We start from the raw sequence: 20,610 nt of genomic DNA, 5'->3' as shown, positions 1-20,610 counted from the left end.
ACTCAGAGGTGATCGTTTTCCCCTCAAGAAAAAGCGCAGTTACTCTAAAGCCAGCCATACATGGATTAAATCTCAGCCGGTTCAGCAAGGACTGTACTGAAGTTGATCAATGGATCGAATCTCAGCCAACCAACCTTTAGGTGGGATTACTGTTGGAGTCTGTAGCCACTAACAGCAATTGTGTTTTGCCAGTTGAGAAGGATCCTCGCACTCCCCTCTCCCCCACCAGATAGAACACAATAGCTCCGAAGGTGGGATTCCCTCATCAATACCAACTGTGCTGATGGTGGAAACCAAGGAATTATCTTTCCTTCCACCTGTGGGAATGAAAGGAAATTGAAAAATATCTCTGGCCTGCTTTAGGAAGAGGAGTGTTGTGTTACATCCATGCCCAGAGCCCACAGCATACAGACTTGTCCAGAACCACAAGAGGTTTGAGAAAGAGGGACCCAACCCCGAGACATGTCACCTGGGTAACCATCAACCCCCCTGTCAAAGGAAGTGTTCCACCTGTGGTGAAAAATCAAATCACTTCTGGCCCGCTTTAGGAAAGAGGAGACAAACCCCCCACCCCAGAGCCCACAGACTTGCCCAACAGCACTTCCTTTGACAGGGGATGATGGTTACACCTAGGTGACATGTCTCGGGGGTGGGTCCCCCTTTCTCAAGCCTCTTTGCTATTTTTGGTCTGTATGCTGTGGGCACTGGGGTGGAGCATAGTCTTGAGAACGGAAGTCTCAACTTTTTTCCTAAAGCAGCCCAGGATATTACACTGCAGGGTAAATACATAACAGCCACCGTAAATGACATGGACCAGCAGAAAAAAAAAAAAAAAAAAAAAAAAAAAAAACACCTGGTTAAACCATCCAATGAAGGTGAGGTGCATCCAATAAGTCCTACGTGTTTCATGGATTTAATCCACTCTTATCGTTATACTATTCGAACATCCCAACCCCCCCAAACAGATGTCAAAGGAGATTTCCAGCTACTTTCTGTTCCAGAGACAACTAGAAATTTCTAAAGCGATGCAAATCCCCTCCTAGTTGGCGGATGAACAAAGTGCCCCCGTTGGAGATTTTCTCTTTCCGTTTCAGTGACAACTCAAAAATTGAGGTTTCCCAGCTTTCAGGCCCCCCCCCCCCCCCCCATTACAGATAGCAAGTCCCCTCCCCCCTCCAGATGAGGAAACCCAAATGTATTCAAAGCAAAAATTTTATTTAAAAAATTCCATTTACACAAATATAAAAACACATCGTCCTGTATTAATAGTCTGTGTGCAAATTGATTGCTGTAAACTTCTACCAATTGGTTGCTTGTAAACTCCTCCTCTTCCTGTCACCATAAAGTAGTCCAATAGGGGAGGGGGTCACTTCCTCCCACCCCCTGGTGACACAACAGGCCCTGCCCCCCCGGTCACACAGGCCCCGCCCCCTGCTCGCAGGCTCTGTACAGAACGGTGTAGTGGTCCTGTGTATACAACATAAAGATGTCTGGTGTGGCCCCCTCGGGGAAGACATGCTGGTTTATGGTGGGGTCCGCAGAGTCCACGTACTCCACCTGGAGGGGGATGGTGAGGGCCTGGGTCAGGGCGATGATGTGGATGTGATCACAGACAGTGCCCATCGGCTCCACGTGCTGAATAGAGAAGAAGAAAAGTTAGTGGTGCCCCGACTCAAAGAACACAAAAATGTATACAAGACAGCAAAGCAGGTGGAACTGCAGCAAAATTTCCCTTTTCATCACTTCAGGGCACTAAAACCCATAGAGGGGCAATTACCAGAGATCTGTATCTATCCAGTCCCGAGACTTACACAGCTCTGCCACACAGCACACATCTGTCTAGCAGCGATGGCCCGATTTCTCTGCTGCATTTCGGCAACAGGTCTAGCCCCTCCCCCAGCCTGTGATTGGGCAGTGAAGGTGAAGCAGAAGACTGATCTCATTGGTCACTCTGCTCTCTCCTGCTATCAGCATGCTCCTTGTTAATGCATGATTGGCTTCCTGTGCTGCTTCTCAGTCCTTGCTGATGCCGAGTCACATTCAAGTAGTTACACTACTGGAATTTAAGCTACATGAAATAAATGAATAGACCTGCAGGTATAGGTGTAGATGGGGCAGCCAGGTTTGTCTTTTTAAAAAGGTCATACATTTTCTAAAATATATTATTTCTCATACTCTATAATTTTTTTATTATATCATCCTATATTCATACATTTTCATTTATTATAGCTCATATTATCCCATTTCATTATATATTACATCTCATCTTCCCTTACATTATATTTTCTCAGAAGAAAAATATAATATATATAAGCCAACATAATATAATATACAAGAAAATATATTCTATCGTATGTATGTGTATATATATATAATATTCTTATATTACACACTACAATTTCTCATACATTGTACAATATTCTCTTGATTATACACTTTTATAAATAAAAAAACAATTGTATTCCTGTTCATTGAAACTCCATGAAAAGCCTTGTTTAGTTCTGGGTAAAGGAAGGATCAGAACATCTGTCAGGGTTTTTATTTTAGGTCTGTGTCCCCCATCAGGAAATTTCCTCTCACTTCCTGTATGGTCATTAGAACAGGAAGTAAAAAAAAAAAAAAATCTCTTGCAATACCAACACCAGACTATGCGAGGGACGCCTGTGACGCCGATTCTCCAGCCGGTTAGTGATAACAGTAAGGGGTTGTATTTACACATTTGTTACACAAATGTCAGAAGCGTTGTTAGAAGTTGAATGAAATTTCTTCCCAGAAGATTATGGTTTGTATTATCGCCATCTAGTGGCCAGAATGCTGTATAGTCCTGAAATGGCTCAAGAAAAGAAGCTGTACCGCGTTATTTGGCCACTAGATGGAGCTGAAGCATTAATCTCTTTAGGATGAAGATGGGACAAGCAACGTGTATGAAGGCTTTAAAAATAGAAGTCTACGTTTCATCTCCAATTTCCTCCTTACAATAGGAGTGCTAAAGTGCAGTAATTGTAAAAAAAAACCTGCACCAGGTGTAGCGACCTCAGCAAGGATGAAGATTATCCTTCGTCTCCATGAAATATTCTACTGACTTTTTTTAAACTGAAAGCTGAAGTTAAATCCGCTTCCTGGTTCCATTACACACCTTATTTTAGACCTAGTTGTGTCATCACTGGGTCTCTCTGCTTCTCTATGCAGGCCGATCCCGGCTGGGTGGGAGGGTCAGGCCGATCCTGTACATAGCTGCTTGAGAACATCCCAGCACCCTGCCTCGGCACTCTAGATGTTGCATTACAGCTACAAGATTGTAGCGAAGGATCATAGGAAATACATTCAGAAAAAAAAAACAAAACAAACAAAAAAAACACAATGTACTATTTATGGAGAACGCTGGAGGGAAATTAAATTGATAAGGGGGGGAGGGGGATTGTAAGTAGCAATGATTAGATTTGATAATTCCCTCCAGTGTTCTCTAAATTGTTACATTGTATCATTTCCTACTATTGTATGTGTCCTCATTCTCAGATTAGATGCAAGCAGTGGGAGGAGTTATGCAAACATGCCTTGATGGGTGGGTTTTCATCTGGAGGCGTGGGCTTTTTTGCATAGGTGACACCCATGTGTGACACTGAGCCTCCATGAGTGACAGAACTGAAGAATAAAAAAGGGGCGGGGCCAGGGAGGAAAGGAAATAACTGCATCCCTCCAGCAGTTACAGAACTACAAGTCCCATCATGCTTGTAACTGTCAGCCTTGCAATGCCTCATGGGACTTGTAGTTTGGCAACCATTCTAGGGCTGCAGTTTGACACCGACGCTGGATGCCCTCCAGCCAAGAAATGAGGTGGGCTCAGACTTGCTGCAGCTTCTAATGCGCATGGTGAGAAGCTCACAGTGTGCAGTGAAATCAGAGGAACAATTTCAGTCCAGGGGAGGAGCTGAAACACCTGGAAGATGGGGGATCAGATATAAAATGGAGCGTTTTACAGACCATTGTGCAGAAATCAGCGATGTGAAGCCCCTCCTCTACGAACGGTTGGTAGAACTCGGCTCGTTTCCGGAGGAAGGCGGAGGTGACCAGCCTCAGGTAGTAGACAGCGTTGTCAGAGATGGGAGGGTAGTTGAACGCTCTCAGGAGGGAGAGGACAGAGCCGTCTTTCTCCGCTAAATCTAGGAGACTGAGAAACTGTGGAGAGGTCAGACGTATGAAAAATGACCATCAAATGTATAGAAAATAAAACACTTCATTCACTGAATACAAAGTATTATTTCCAATTCTTTTATCAACAAAGGCCACAAACTGCTGAAACCAGAAGAGAAATCTTCTCTGGCTAAATTGTCTGCATATTGAATGCCATTTACTGTGTGAAGAAAGATTGTCTCCCCTGCAGATGGTGTAAGTTTGGCCCACTTAAGAAATGAAGGGTCTATAATTTTTATCATAGGTGTATTTTATATGATAGAGACAGAATATCAACCAAAAATTCCAGAAAATCACACAATACAAATGTTATAAATGGAGTTGCAGTTCAGGGAGTAAAATAAGTATTTGATCCCCAAGCAAAACATGACTTAGTAGTTGGTGGAGAAACCCTTGTTGGTGATCACAGAGGTCAGACGTTTCTTGTAGTTGGTGACCAGGTTTGCACACATCTCAGGAGGGATTTTGGTCCACTCTTCTTTACAGATCTTCTCTAAATAATGAAGGTTTCTTGGCTGTCTCTTGGCGACTCGAAGTTTCAGCTCCTCCATACATTTTCTATAGGATTAAGGTCTGGAGACCAGCTAGGCCACTCTGACCTTAATGTGCTTCTTCTTGAGCCACTCCTTTGTTGCCTTGGTGTATATGTTTTGGGTCATTGTCATGCTGGAAAACCCATCCATGACCCATCTTCAGTGTTCTGGCTGAGGGAAGAAGGTTCTCATCCAAGATCTTACAATACATGGCCCCGTCTATTGGCCTCTCGATGCGGCAAAGTCGGCCTGAACCTTTATCAGAGAAACAGCCCCAAATTATCATGTTTCCACCTCCGTGTGTGACTGTAGGGATGGTGTTCTTAGGGTCATAGTCAGCATTTTTCTTCCTCCAAAACACAGCAAGTCAAGTTAATGCCAAAGAGCTACATTTTGGTCTCATCCAACCACAGCACCTTCTCCCGATCCTTCTATGAATCATTTAGATGTTCACTGGCATGACTGTACATGGTCCTTCCTCAGGGGGACCTTGCAGGATTTCAATCCATGGTGGTGTATTGTGTTACCAATGGTTTGTTTGGTGACTGTGGTCCCAACAGCCTTGGGTTCATTCACAAGCTCCTCCCGTGTAGTTCTGGGCTGATCCCTCACTTTTCTCATCCTCACCCCATGAGGAGAAACCTTGCATGGAACTCCAGAGCGAGGGCGATTGATGGTTATTTTGCATTTCTTCCATTTGTGAATAATCGATACAATGGTTGTCTCCTCACCAAGCTTCTTGCTGATGGTCTTGTAGCCCATTCCAGCCTTGTGCAGGTCTACAATCTTCTCCCCGACGTCCTCTGACAGATCTTTGGTCTTCCCCATGATGGTGAGGATTGAATGGAAGAGATTCTGTGGACAGGTGTCTTTTATACACATAACAAGTTGTCGTTAGGAGAACCTTCTTACATTGACAGGATTAATCTGTGTACCACATGAGCACCTACCGTAGCCAGTCTGTGGGGGGCAGAAGTATTGTTGGTTGCTAAGGAGGCCAGCCCGTCTCCAGACCTTAATCCTATAGAAAATTTATGGAGGAGCTGAAATTTCAAGCGACAGCCAAGAAACCTTAAGGATGTCGAGAAGATCTGTAGAGTGAACCAAAATCCCTCCTGAGATGTGTGGAAACCTGATCACCACCTACAAGAAACGTCTGACCTCTGTGATCACCAACAAGGGTTTCTCCACCAACTACTAAGTCATGATTTGCTTGGCGATCAAATACTTATTTTACTCACTGAACTGCAACTCCATTTATAACATTTGTATTGTGTTTTTTCTGGATTTTTGGTTGATATTCTGTCTCTATCATATAAAATACACCTATGATAAAAAGTATAGACCCTTCATTTCTTTGTAAGTGGGCAAAACCTACACAATCTGCAGGGGGGACGATCAGCATTTTCCCCCACCCACAATGTAAATGCCATTCAATCTGAAGACAATCTAGCCGGAAAACATTGCTTTTCTGGTTTCAGTAGTTTATGGCATTTGGATACAGATATATATAGTGAGTGGATAGTGCCTCATTATGGCCACTAGATGGCACCGAGTATCAAAGTTTGCTCCATCTAGTGGTCATAATGCAGTATTTTCCCTCCCACTATTTACATGTATAGTTTCAATGAATAATGTTTGAACTGTAGATTACATAGTCCAAGAACATTTGAGTCTCTCCCTCGACACCCCGCCCCCCCCCCCCCCCCATTTGCAAAATTTCGATGGATGAAAAGCTATGCACATGACACAAATACACTCCTTTCACATGGGTGGCCAGAAGGAGCCACCTAATCAGGTAGACCATTGCACTGCATAGTTGGTATATCTAAAGCAAGATTGTACAATCAGATTGTAATTTACAGGTCACCATACGCATTACAAATTTGATTGTACAATGTTTTAGACTTCCCAACCATAATGTATGAAGGGCTCAAACTGAAGTCAGGAGATTCCTCCAACATTTAAAAAAAAAAAAAAAAAAAAAAAGTTTAATGTTAATATCCCAATGGAATAGACCACCATATTAGTTCAGTGACATAATCAGTAAATCGATCCTGCTATAACGTGAATGGTATATTAATGGGGGGGGCTGAATTTTAGTACTGCCTAGAATTCCCCTTTAAGTGACAGTTGATTGGTTGCGGATTACTCTTCACAGTGCTCTGATTGGGCAGTCACACTTACAGTGCTGTAGCTGTGTCCGAACGCCTGTTCCTGGAATCCGACCTCCAGCAGCTCATTCCGACTCGCCATCACACGCTCCCGGAACCTGGGAAAAAGGAGAGCGGACAGTTTACTGATCGAAGCCCGACAACCAAAACTTCTATCCAGCTTTAGGCAGGAAAGGGTTAGAACCCCTTTACCACCAAATTGCCCTCACTTCCTGTTCTGGTGACTACAGTTTCTCATACAGGAAACAGAGGGAAATATTAATGAGGTATAGGAGATATCTATCTATCTAAAGTCCAGAGCCTGACTGCGCTGTATGGCAGGAGTACCTGGATCACCAGACTGGCTGCACAGAACTACCAATCCACTGATTGGTAATTGTATTCAGCCCAGGGTGCAAAAAAAAAAAAAAAAAAAAAAAAAACCACCACAATAAAAAGGGTTTTATTAAATGTTGTCATAATGGGCACAGAATAAAATTAAAAACCAAATTGTCCAGTTTGATAGAAGCCAGAACTAAAAACTTGTCCAACTTTTCCCTGCCTGTCCCCATTAGGTAGATTTCTCCTCACTTCCTGTCCTAAAGTCAGGAGGAGGAAGTGGTAGGAAATCTCTTCTGGTTGTAATTGAAGCCGGTGACCCCCATCAGATGATTGGGGACAGGAAGTGAAATCTCCCCCCAGTTGATGACCTTGTCCAATCATCTGATGGGACTACCAGAGGAGGATTTCCTACCACTTCCTCCTTGTGTCTTTAATACAGGAAGTGAAGGGAAATTTCCCCCAGCCGGTGACCCATTACCTGGTTCAATGAGGTGGATTTCCTCATTAGGGAGATTTTTTTTCCATACTTTCCTCTGGGACAGGAAGTGGATCTCCCCAGCAGATAACGGTCGTTTCCCCTCCCCCACAATATATATATTGGAGGGGAATCCACTCATTGAACCTGGTGACCCCATAGGAAGATTGGGGCAATGGAATCACCAGCTGGGGAGATTTCCCTTCATTTTCTATCCCAAAGACAAAACATAATGGGAGGGGCAAAATCTCAAAAAACCCCAGTTGTCATTGAACCTGGTGACTCCATTGCAAGAAAGGGGGGGGGGGGGGGGGGGGTCACCCCTTCAGGAGATTTCTCTTAATTTCCTGTCCCAAAGAAAGTGATCAAAAGTATTCCAACGCAAGGAGAAATCCATTGTTCATAGTCAAGACAGTGAACCCCAGATCGGGGCGATGGAGTCACCAATTGGGGAAATCCCCCCATGACTTCTGTTCCCCAACACACAAAAATTCTCCAAAAGGAGGGGGAGAAATCCGCTCTTCCTGGTCATTGAACCCGGTGACCCCCATTGGACGATCCCTCAGGTTTTACAGGAACTTACTTTGAAATTTCTTGCCGGTTTCCCAGCAGGGACTCCAGATAAGAGAAGGCCAAACCTCTGTAGAAGCAGCTTCCGTCAGGGCGAGTTTTCCGAACGGCGCTGTACGACGACATGAGATCCTGCGAGAAATAAAAATAAAAAAAACGCATCAATACCCAGACGGCAGGAGAAGCAACTGAGATTTTCGGAAGAGCCGAGGCCCCGGAGAATAAAATGGTGGTTTCCACTCTTATGTCACATGATATTTGTACAACTTTTTATCAAAATGCATATTTTTAGGAAAAATGCACTAAAGTAAAGTGAGAGCCAGGAGCTCGGCATTTCCAGAGGACGTCCCCCAATGGAAGCCCCAGTCATTGGAAGGAGGATATCGGCTTCCCCGATTGGTTACCTTCAGTTTGCTGTAGTACAGCGGCTCGCTGGCGTGTTCTTCGGTGAAGGAAGACATGTCGATCTTCTCGGACACCATCTCAAAGTAACTGTCACCCTGGAAAGCAAATGAACCAATCAGAACACAGCCAGGTCCAGGGAACCAATCGACATGAGACGGGGGGGGGCACGACTATGGTGTCATTTCTGGAACATTCTCCGATTTTGCTGCACACTGTGAGCTTCTCACAATGGGCATTAGAAGCGGCAGCAAGTCAGAGCCCCACCTCATTTCCTCACTGGAGGATGTCCAGCATCATCTAGCCCTCCTACCGAGCCTGACTGGCCCCACCCCTCATTTATTGGAGGTCAGCTTTCAAATCAAGGAGGCTCAGCGTGACATGTGGGCGTTACCCTATGTAAATACAGCCTGCCTAGGAACACCCACTCCTCCAGACTGACACCCACCAAAGGCATTGTCCTATTTACATAACTCCTCCCACCGCTTGCATCAGGACTGAGGGCTCTTGAGAAGTGGGCTGGCTGTTGGGAGGAGCTATGTTAATATCAGAATGCCTAATGTGATCAACTGCTAACAATGGCTGTACATACAGATACAGAGTCACTGAAATGAAGAAAAAAAAAAACAAAAAAAAAAAAACATTTGTTGGTCGAATATCACAAGGATTCGCTCAGGCTGCACACATTCTCTACACTATGATCAACAGCTCCATCTAGTGGCCAAAATACAGTATATTTCCTGAAATGCCCCAATCAGGAAAAAATACACAATTTTGGCCACTAGATGGAGCTATGCTCAGAAAAAGCATTAGCGAGAATAAGGCAGGAGAATAATTCATGCAGCCCAATCAAATGCTTGTGACATTCGTGCAACAAACGTTTTATAGACAGAACCCCTAAGAATCAGTACTTGTACAGTTCACTCTTCCAGAGCACAACAGACCCTAATCCCAAAGCCTAGGGTGCCCCCCCCCCTTGTGCCAAAACTGAGAACAAGGGAGTCCTCCAGTCCCAAAGCCGAGAGCGGGAGAGGCCCCCCCCCCCCCCCCCCCATTATCACCAACAGCCCCAATGCACAGATCAGGCAGAAGTCCAGATCACACCATTATGCTGCAGTGATGGGCACTGAAAAACTACGGCGTGCACTACTGTGAAAAAAACTATTGCGATCAGTAGAAACCGATCAAATGTCAGCTTTCAATAAAGTTTACAAAAACTTTTCTGGACAGCCACCTTCCAGCGCACAGCGGCGCGTGCCGATACTGTGAATGGGGCCCCTGATAAGGAAGTGGATTTTCAGCCATGTGACTCATTTCAGCACCCCAAAAAAAAAACCTTCACAAGCCCCCCAATCAGAACTATGAGTGTTGCTGATTGGAGGGTGGGGGAGGGGGGCGTGTCAGATCCGCAGTGACTCTTCGGGGGGGGGGGGCTTTAGAAACTTCTAAAGGAATGCCTGATTTTTGGGACCTCCAATTCCTTCGTTGTGCAGCAATTTGGAGCTCAGCGATGATGTTTTCAGCAACAAATCGCTCTTCATTCACCTCTATGGCCAGCAGAGCACCCTATACAAACCAATGGGGGGGGGATGAAGGTGCATCCGTTTACAGCGCTGTCACACAGCCTACATCCGGACCAAACAGCCGCTAATGGATGAGACCCCCCAGACTCTAATTACTTCGTATAGGGCAGTGGTGGGCAACCTGACATGGGGGGCTCAGGGGCCAAACAAAAGTCAGTGAATAATGATCAGAGACTGCAGACATAATACAGGAGATGATCAGAGACTGCAGACATAATACAGGAGATGATCAGAGACTGCAGACATAATACAGGAGATGATCAGAGACTGCAGACATAATACAGGAGATGATCAGAGACTGCAGACATAATACAGGAGATGATCAGAGACTGCAGACATAGTACAGGAGATGATCAGAGACTGCAGACATAGTACAGGAGATGATCAGAGACTGCAGACATAGTACAGGAGATGATCAGAGACTGCAGACATAGTACAGGAGATGATCAGAGACTGCAGACATAGTACAGGAGATGATCAGAGACTGCAGACATAGTACAGGAGATGATCAGAGACTGCAGACATAGTACAGGAGATGATCAGAGACTGCAGACATAGTACAGGAGATGATCAGAGACTGCAGACATAGTACAGGAGATGATCAGAGACTGCAGACATAATACAGGAGATGATCAGAGACTGCAGACATAGCACAGGAGATGATCAGAGACTGCAGACATAGCACAGGAGATGATCAGAGACTGCAGACATAGCACAGGAGATGATCAGAGACTGCAGACATAGCACAGGAGATGATCAGAGACTGCAGACATAGTACAGGAGATGATCAGAGACTGCAGACATAGTACAGGAGATGATCAGAGACTGCAGACATAGTACAGGAGATGATCAGAGACTGCAGACATAGTACAGGAGATGATCAGAGACTGCAGACATAATACAGAAGATGATCAGAGACTGCAGACATAATACAGGAGGTGATCAGAGACTGCAGACATAGTACAGGAGATGATCAGAGACTGCAGACATAGTACAGGAGATGATCAGAGACTGCAGACATAGTACAGGAGATGATCAGAGACTGCAGACATAATACAGGAGATGATCAGAGACTGCAGACATAATACAGGAGATGATCAGAGACTGCAGACATAATACAGGAGATGATCAGAGACTGCAAACATGGTACAGGAGATGATCAGAGACTGCAGACATAATACAGGAGATGATCAGAGACTGCAGACATAATACAGGAGATGATCAGAGACTGCAGACATAATACAGGAGATGATCAGAGACTGCAGACATAGCACAGGAGATGATCAGAGACTGCAGACATAGCACAGGAGATGATCAGAGACTGCAGACATAGCACAGGAGATGATCAGAGACTGCAGACATAGTACAGGAGATGATCAGAGACTGCAGACATAGTACAGGAGATGATCAGAGACTGCAGACATAGTACAGGAGATGATCAGAGACTGCAGACATAGTACAGGAGATGATCAGAGACTGCAGACATAATACAGAAGATGATCAGAGACTGCAGACATAATACAGGAGGTGATCAGAGACTGCAGACATAGTACAGGAGATGATCAGAGACTGCAGACATAGTACAGGAGATGATCAGAGACTGCAGACATAGTACAGGAGATGATCAGAGACTGCAGACATAGTACAGGAGATGATCAGAGACTGCAGACATAGTACAGGAGATGATCAGAGACTGCAGACATAGTACAGGAGATGATCAGAGACTGCAGACATAGTACAGGAGATGATCAGAGACTGCAGACATAGTACAGGAGATGATCAGAGACTGCAGACATAGTACAGGAGATGATCAGAGACTGCAGACATAATACAGGAGGTGATCAGAGACTGCAGACATAGTACAGGAGATGATCAGAGACTGCAGACATAATACAGGAGGTGATCAGAGACTGCAGACATAGTAGAGGGAAGGATTGGAGAGATATTATAGATTGCTAGGCTCACTTCTATAACAGAGTAATCTGGAAATGCAGATCAGTGTCTGAGGACCCCCTGAGGACCCCCCACCCTCCAGGCACCCTCAGTACAGTCATCAGATCTGCAGCTCTCAGTCTGAACTCTTTGCACAGCAGATTGAGGCTCAGCACCTCCCCCACCACTCACCATGATCCCAGCCTGATCCTACACTCACAGTACTCAGCCCTTCCTGGCCACACCTATTTATACAAACCCCGCCCACACAGCTGCAGCGAATGTGTTGATGACATTGCTGTGTGGGCGGGGCCGAGCACACAGGGGTCGGCGAGGATTGGCTGTCATTACTTCCCATAACTCCAAATATTCCAACTTCATTTATAAAGGAGCCCAGAGGCCGACCAATCACTGAGCTCCTCTTCTGGAAATACCAATCACCTGGCTGTAGGGTTGTCACCTCCTCACCCCCTTTATAACCTGAACACATAATAATTCCTCAGGTTCTGTGTCTGATTAAGGTGGTAATTAAAACTCACTTGGTGCCTTATCTGCATTAAATTATCCTCAGAACCGAATAATTCCCCGGTGTTCAGATTAAAGGGATGAGGTGTGAAATCTTCCCGACTGTCCTCATCCCGGGGGGGGGGTCTGTATATTATTAGGGGGTCTGTATATTATTAGGGGGGTCTGTATATTATTAGGGGGGTCTGTATATTATTAGGGGGTCTGTATATTATTAGGGGGGTCTGTATATTATTAGGGGGTCTGTATATTATTAGGGGGGTCTGTATATTATTAGGGGGTCTGTATATTATTAGGGGGTCTGTATATTATTAGGGGGTCTGTATATTATTAGGGGGGTCTGTATATTATTAGGGGGGTCTGTATATTATTAGGGGGGTCTGTATATTATTAGGGGGTCTGTATATTATTAGGGGGGTCTGTATATTATTAGGGGGGTCTGTATATTATTAGGGGGGTCTGTATATTATTAGGGGGTCTGTATATTATTAGGGGGTCTGTATATTATTAGGGGGGTCTGTATATTATTAGGGGGTCTGTATATTATTAGGGGGGTCTGTATATTATTAGGGGGTCTGTATATTATTAGGGGGATCTGTATATTATTAGGGGGGTCTGTATATTATTAGGGGGGTCTGTATATTATTAGGGGGTCTGTATATTATTAGGGGGGTCTGTATATTATTAGGGGGGTCTGTATATTATTAGGGGGTCTGTATATTATTAGGGGGGTCTGTATATTATTAGGGGGTCTGTATATTATTAGGGGGGTCTGTATATTATTAGGGGGTCTGTATATTATTAGGGGGGTCTGTATATTATTAGGGGGGTCTGTATATTATTAGGGGGGTCTGTATATTATTAGGGGGTCTGTATATTATTAGGGGGTCTGTATATTATTAGGGGGGTCTGTATATTATTAGGGGGTCTGTATATTATTAGGGGGTCTGTATATTATTAGGGGGTCTGTATATTATTAGGGGGTCGGTGACATGGGAGATATTCTCTCATTCTGGACTTCCTTAAATTAAAAAATAAAAAAGTTTTTTTCACACTTCCACTTTGCAGCAACACTTGTGTTACCAGAAATTGGTGGCGGTTTTATGTCACACGGAATTCGCACCGCGGTTTGTTTTTAATGCATTTTTTTGGGGGCAAAAAGAAACAATTTTTTTTCATTTTAATGCAAAAAAAAAAAAACAATACGTAACCCTTTTTTTTAATAAAAGATGATGTTATGCCGAGTGAATAGATATCACACACGTCACACTTTAAAATTGGGCACACCCACACAATGGTCATAAATGTACATTTTTATTTATTTATTTTTTATTATTATTATTATTATTTATTTATTTATTTATATATTTATGTATTTATTTATTTATTTATTTTACACTGTTGTTTTATTTTTTTTATTTTTTTTTTTATCACTTTTATTGCTGTCACAAGGAACGTAAACATCCCCTGTGACAGCAATAGACATGTGACAGGTCCTCTTTATGGAGGGGCCTGGGGGGGTCTATAATCCCCTCCTCTGCACTTAAAAGCATTCAAAAACACCGAGATCAGAGTTTTTGAATGATTTTGATTTTTAAATAGGGGACAATTTGATTTTAATTTTTTTTTTAATTATTATTATTCATTTATTTATGTATTTATTTATTTTACACTGTTGCTTTATTTTATTTATTTATCTATTTATTTATTTATTTATCACTTTTATTGCTGTCACAAGGAACGTACACATCCCCTGCGACAGCAATAGGCAGATGACAGGTCCTCTTTATGGAGGGATCTGGGGGGGTCTATAATCCCCTCCTCTGCACTCAAAAGCATTCAAAAACAGTTTTTGAATGATTTTAATTTTTAAATAGGGGAGACTTTGTTTTTTTTTTATTATTATTATTATTCATTTATTTATGTATTTATTTTACACTTTTGCTTTATTTGTTTTTTTTTGGGTTTTTTTTTTTTTTTTATTACTTTTATTGCTGTCACAAACAACATCCCCTGTGACAGCAATAGACATGTGACAGGTCCTCTTTATGGAGGGGTCTGGGGGTCTATAATCCCCTCCTCTACACTTAAAAGCATTCAAAAACACAGAGATCAGAGTTTTTTTATTACTATTTAGATTTTTAAATAGGGGACACTTTAATTTTTATTTTTTTTAATTATTATTATTATTATTCATTTATTTATGTATTTATTTATTTCACACTGTTGCTCTATTTTATTTTTTAATTTTTTTTTTAATACTTTTATTGCTGTCACGAGGACTGTAAACAACATCCCCTGTGGCAGCAATAGGCATGTGACAGGTCCTCTTTATGGAGGGGTCTGGGGGTCTATAATCCCCTCCTCTGCACTTAAAAACACAGAGATCTGCATTTTTGAATTTTTTGTTTATATTTTTAATTTTTTTAAAAGGCGCCGTTGACGTCCAGGTAAACTGGATGTCATTGCTTCCGGGTTAGCACAGCCGAGAGCCGATCAAAGTCGAGCCCGGAGGGACAGGAGAGTCTGAGCGAGCCGCAGAAGCTAGCAGAAGTTGGGGGAGGGGGGGGGGTTATGTCCCCTCCCACTGCTTGTAAAAGCAATCCAGCGGCTAGTTATCCACTAGAATTTCTTTTACAAGAGAGCCGACCGTCAGCTGCAGACATCATCCCTCTATGACCACGTACCTGTACATTGCTGGTCGTTAAATGGTTAATGTAAGTGCCTGAGTTTAACTTTGTATCACTTTGTATCAAAATCTTGTACTGTTGTACAGCAGAGCTCTGAGTGGAAGAGGAAGAAGCAGCACAGGGATCTCATTGATAGGAGTAGAAAGCAGAGTGATGGATGAGCTCATCAATCCGCTTCTGCGTTCAACATCCCGCTACACCCACTGAAAGTCCAGAGACGTTCTGCTACCTGGCTGGTCCAGAAGTGGTTATACACATTAATGTGATGCAAAAAAAAAAAAAAGTGAAAAAAAACACGCCAGACAAGGTCCAATTTGTAGATTTACGCCATTTATAAAGACGTTATTACTTATTTATTTTGCTTTTTTTTTTTTTTTTTTTTTTTCTTTTTATCTATTTCTTTTTATTTTTATTATTTTTTATTTTTTATTTTTATTTATTTATTTATTTTATTTGAACTACACCTGAGCTCAAAGCTCCGAAACGCTCAGGGGGGGGAATCAATACATTTCTAGGGAGACGGTTCACATTTTGGGCAAATTGGTGCGTTTTTGAGTCCCATAGAATTACATTGGCGTGCAGAAAAAAACGTGCAATACATGCATTTTGGGGTTTTTTTGTTTTTTTTTCAAGCTGATACGTCCACACGGCAACAAGTGATGTCACACAGGATACTGATTTCTATAGGTTAATACAGCATTTGAGCGCCAGGCAATTTTTGTAACAAAAAAAAATGCGCGACAAAACGCACTCAGAGGTGGATGCAGCCCAGGGGCCCAATCACATTTCTGTGATGCATCAACGTACGTTATGCCGGGGGGTTAACCCTTCCATACACCCAGTGAAGTGACCGGCCTCAGGTGATGCACAGAGATGAAACAAATCCTCCTACATAAGTTGTACCTGTTTATCTGCAGTCTTCTCTTCTCTACAGCTGTTTGAAAGTGCTGAATTTATAACGCTTGTCTGAGCTTTCAGAAAACAGGGGGTGGGGAGCTGAAGTTACACTCTACAGAGCTCAGTGAGAGCTGATTGGAAGGGAAGCGACCCCCCCCCCCCCCTTCACACAGCACACAGGAACAGAGCTGAGCTGTCAATCACAAACTGTGCGTTGGAGCTCCCTCCCCTGTCACCATTTCTCTCTTGGTGTCAGGAAAACTTTTTAGAAGTGACTTGTGCAGATAGCAGAGGAAGGAGGCAGCAGACAGAAACGACACTTAGCAGTGGCGTCGCTAGGGGGGGGGGGGGGGGGAGTGCAGCCTACACCCGCTAGAGGGGTGACCCCATCCTGAGGGTGACGAAAGCCCTGGCTCCTTTTGGCATTCTTTTTTCTTCCAGCGCGGCCCGTGTCTTCCTCCCTCCTACTTCGCTGCTGAGCCGGTCACTATCTCCGCCGGGTGCGGCCCAGCTGTACACTGTCATCCTCCAGTTGCCACCCGGGCGTACCATTTACATGAGTCGCCTTGCCCTGCCCCCGAGCTGGTATGGTAATGGGCGGGCGGGGGGAAGGTGTCGGCTTGCGGTGAGGGGGTGTCCTCTGGCGCCGCGCACCCGACCCCCGAAGTGAGGTGAGATAGGTGAGGGGGGTTGCCATGGCAGTTAGACATCAAAGAAATTCTGGACAGCCGCACTCCAAAGATATTTGCCTTCATTCAATAAAAGGTGTCGTCCAAAATACAGGTCACAGCAAAGTGGAACAAAGCTTACGCGTTTCGCACTACAAGGAGTGCTTAGTCAGCTATAGTTAGCTATGACTAAGCACTCCCTGTAGCGCGAAACGCGTAAGATAACTGCCATGGCATTGCCAGCACCTGGACTTCTAGACTGAAGGAGATGCCTTTTACCTTAATCTGACCCACCTGGAGCAGCGACACCCTCTCCCTACTTGGGGTTGCCATGCTGTCACCACCCAGACCCAATTACACCCGAGCCGCTCAGAGCTGGTGTAATAAAAGTGTCCGGCGCCCCAAGCTGGTCTGGTGACACCCCCCCCCGGTCATACCGATTGTGGCACCTCAGGGGGTCACCAGCACTTAAAGCGGAAGTTCCATTTTCTTGGGTGGAACTCGGCTTTAAGGTCCCAGCACTGCCAGGTAGGAGTCCTAACCACCGAGCTGCCCATAGCGAGTCTGTGCTTTACCTGTACTGGGATTATATGTCACCTGGTCTGGTCAACCACCTGAGCTCCGGAAGATTTACCCCCCTTATGACCAGGCCATTTTTTTTGCAATACATTAACTGACAATTGCGCGGTCATGCGGCATTGTACCCAAATAAAATTAACGTCCTTTCTTCCCCACAAATAGAGATTTCTTTTGGTGGTATTTGATCATCTCCGCGGTTTTAATTTTTTGCGCCATGAATAAAAGAAAACAAAAAAAAAAACAATATTTTTTACTTTTTGCCATAAAACATCCAATAAAAAAAATGTTAAAAAAAAATATCGAATTTCTTCATCAATTTAGACCAATAAGTTTTCTTCTACATAATTTTGGTAGAAAAATCCCAATAGGTGTATATTGATTGGTTTGCGCCAAAGTTATCACGTCTACAAACTACGGGATATTTATTAGAATTTTTATTTCTTTTTTACTAGTAATGGCGGCGATCGGTGACTTGTAGCGGGGCTGCGACATTGCGTCGGACAATTGGACACCAACTGACACTTTTTGGTGACCCGTTCTCCAGCGGTGATTGGACAAGGCGGAAGCCAATCGGCGGGTCGGGCCGAACCGATGTCTGCCGGGACCCAGCGATCGTTCCCGACAGGCAGAACGACGGTCTGTGACAAGGGGAAGGTAGTGATCCTGTGTCTCCGCTAAGCAGGAACACGGATCTCTGCCCTTCCCCCGGTACAAACACCTCCCCCCGAAATTGGAGAGCCCTCCCTAGGAACACATTTAAGCCTTTGTTCACTCCCGTGATAATCCTTTCCCAGCCAGTGTCATTGGTACAGTGACAGTGCATATTTTTAGCAGGGATCATCGTACTAATGACACTGGCTGGGAAGGGGTTATCAGGGGGCCGAACAAAAGGGTTAAATATGTTCCTAGGGAGGGCTTTCCATTTAACCCTTTGTTTACCCCCCTGATAACCCCTTCCCAGCCAGTGTCATTAGTACAATGATCACTGCTAAAAATATGCACTGTCACTGTACTAATGACACTGGAAAGGGTTATCGGGGGGCGAACAAAGGGTTAAATATGTTCCTAGGGAGGGCTTTTCATTTAACCCTTTGTTTACCCCCCTGATAACCCCTTCCCAGCCAGTGTCATTATTACGATGATCACTGCTAACAATATGCACTGTCACTGTACTAATGACACTGGCTGGGAATGGGGTTATTCGGGGGGCGAACAAAGGGTTAAATGTGTTTCTAGGGAGGGCTTTTCTCACTGCAGGGGGGAGGTGTTTGTACCGGGGGAAGGGCAGAGATCCGTGTTCCTGCTCAGTGGAGACACAGGATCACTACCTTCCCCTTATCACAGACCGTTGTTCTGCCTGTCAGGAACGATCGCTGGGTCCCGGCTGACATCGGGTCGGCTGGACCCGCTGATTGGCTTCCGCTGTGCCCAATCACAGTGGGAGCGGCTCCTCAAAAAGTGTCAAAAGTGTCAGTTAGTGTCCAATTGGTCGACGCAATATCGCAGTCAGGGCCGGTGCTACCACTAGGCAAACTAGGCAGCCGCCTAGGGCACACTGCTGCCTAGGGGCGCCCGGCCACTGGAGTCTCTACTCTCTTCTCTCTGCAGCAAGCAGCCAAGTCTCAGCATCAGCAGACAGCCTCCGCTCCGATCGCACATAGTGCCAGAGACGGTCAGCAAAAAGGTAAAGTATAACTAAAGGCAAACAGTTTTCCAGTTTTGGATGGCATGGAGCTGGGTTAGTACCTCTGTCGGGTTTTTATTGCTGTCTGTGTTACCATTGGGGAGATTCCTCCTCTCGGTTTGTCCTGTTTATTGTTATCATCGAAAGTGAAAGAAAATCACAAATGTTGGGTTGTCACCAAAACAGGAAGGGAAGGGAAATCTTCGAATGGGGACACCAGTTCAGGTGACAACCCCAACGTTGATGTGATTTCCTCTCCCTTCCTGTTGTGGCTCATGGGACAGGAAGTGAAGGGGAATCTCCCCAATGGGGACACAGGTGGCAAAAAATAAACCTAACAGGGGGTTATAACCCTCCCTTGCTGGACCCCAAATTTTTGCCTTTCGTTCTACTTTAGTTTCTCCTAAACATGCTTATGGTAATGACTTAGAGCTGCAGGGGAGGATCTGCTCCCCACACCAACCAATCAGATCTGTAGTATAGAGTTGGAGAGTACAGATCCCCAACCTGCAGAAATAGCTGCAATTCTGTAAGTGGACACCAGAGGGAGCAATAGGCTCACTAATCCTGTATATAGTATATTGGTGAAGTCATTGTATGAGTGTCGGGGTGTCATTGTATCACACGGCCAGATGATGGCGCTCAGGTGTCTCCGGTGGAGGGCGCCGGTGTTCTGCCATATAGTGTCCTCCTATCAGATAGTGTCCGCCTCGTACTGCGCAGGCGCAGCGCCTGCGCAGTACGGAGGAGCAGGAGATGCCGAAAATGTCCGAAGTTGATCAGCTGACCGTCAGCTGTACACGGCGCTCGGGCACCTGTTAGCGATGGCTGTGTAAGAGGGCCGCTCGCCACGCTTCGGGCACGGCCTCGCTGCGCTCTGCAACTATTTATTCTAACTCTATGTCCACTTGGATAGTAGGGAATGATCCTGGACATAGGGTGAGAATAAAAGCGCAGGCGCCGTGTACAGCTAATGATCAGCTGTTGAACTTCGGAGACTTTCGGCGTCTCGTTTGTCCTCCGTACTGCGCCTGCGCACTACAGGGCGGACACTTCTGGATAGGGGACTGTATTCGACAAGACACCGGTAATCCTCCATCATACAAAGACATTGTAATTGTAGATAACGGTGTTCTTCCAGCCTTGAGGTTACAGTTTTGTGAAGACCCTTTTCTGTTACCCCCCCCATGATGGTGTCCCCTCCGGGGGGAGGATGGGGGGGGATAGGGGGGGACACCGTCATGGGGGGAACAAAAAAGGGTCTTCACAAAAATGTGTACAAAGCCAGCTCCATAAACACATACACTATATTACCAAAAGTATTGGGACGCCTCCCTTTACACACACATGAACTCTAATGGTATCCCAGTCTTAGTCCGGAGGGTT

General features: G+C 44.8%; 1 protein-coding gene across 1 annotated transcript; it reads right to left on the bottom strand.

The window, feature by feature from the left end:
- Nucleotides 1-1,198: 1,198 nt before the first annotated feature.
- Nucleotides 1,199-12,457, bottom strand: OTUB2 (OTU deubiquitinase, ubiquitin aldehyde binding 2). Its single transcript, XM_073610239.1, has 6 exons — nucleotides 12,374-12,457; nucleotides 8,669-8,764; nucleotides 8,278-8,396; nucleotides 6,912-6,996; nucleotides 3,982-4,176; nucleotides 1,199-1,635 (listed from the first exon to the last, which is right to left on the bottom strand). The coding sequence occupies exons 1-6, from the start codon at nucleotides 12,374-12,376 to the stop codon at nucleotides 1,414-1,416; spliced, it is 720 nt and encodes a 239-aa protein (XP_073466340.1). The 5' UTR covers nucleotides 12,377-12,457; the 3' UTR covers nucleotides 1,199-1,413.
- Nucleotides 12,458-20,610: the final 8,153 nt, after the last annotated feature.

The sequence above is a fragment of the Aquarana catesbeiana genome, linkage group LG13 (assembly GCF_042186555.1).
Source record: "Aquarana catesbeiana isolate 2022-GZ linkage group LG13, ASM4218655v1, whole genome shotgun sequence".
NCBI classification, from domain to species: Eukaryota; Metazoa; Chordata; class Amphibia; order Anura; family Ranidae; genus Aquarana; species Aquarana catesbeiana.
Note: the sequence above shows the minus strand (reverse complement) of the source record. Positions and strands in the feature narration are given on the sequence as shown.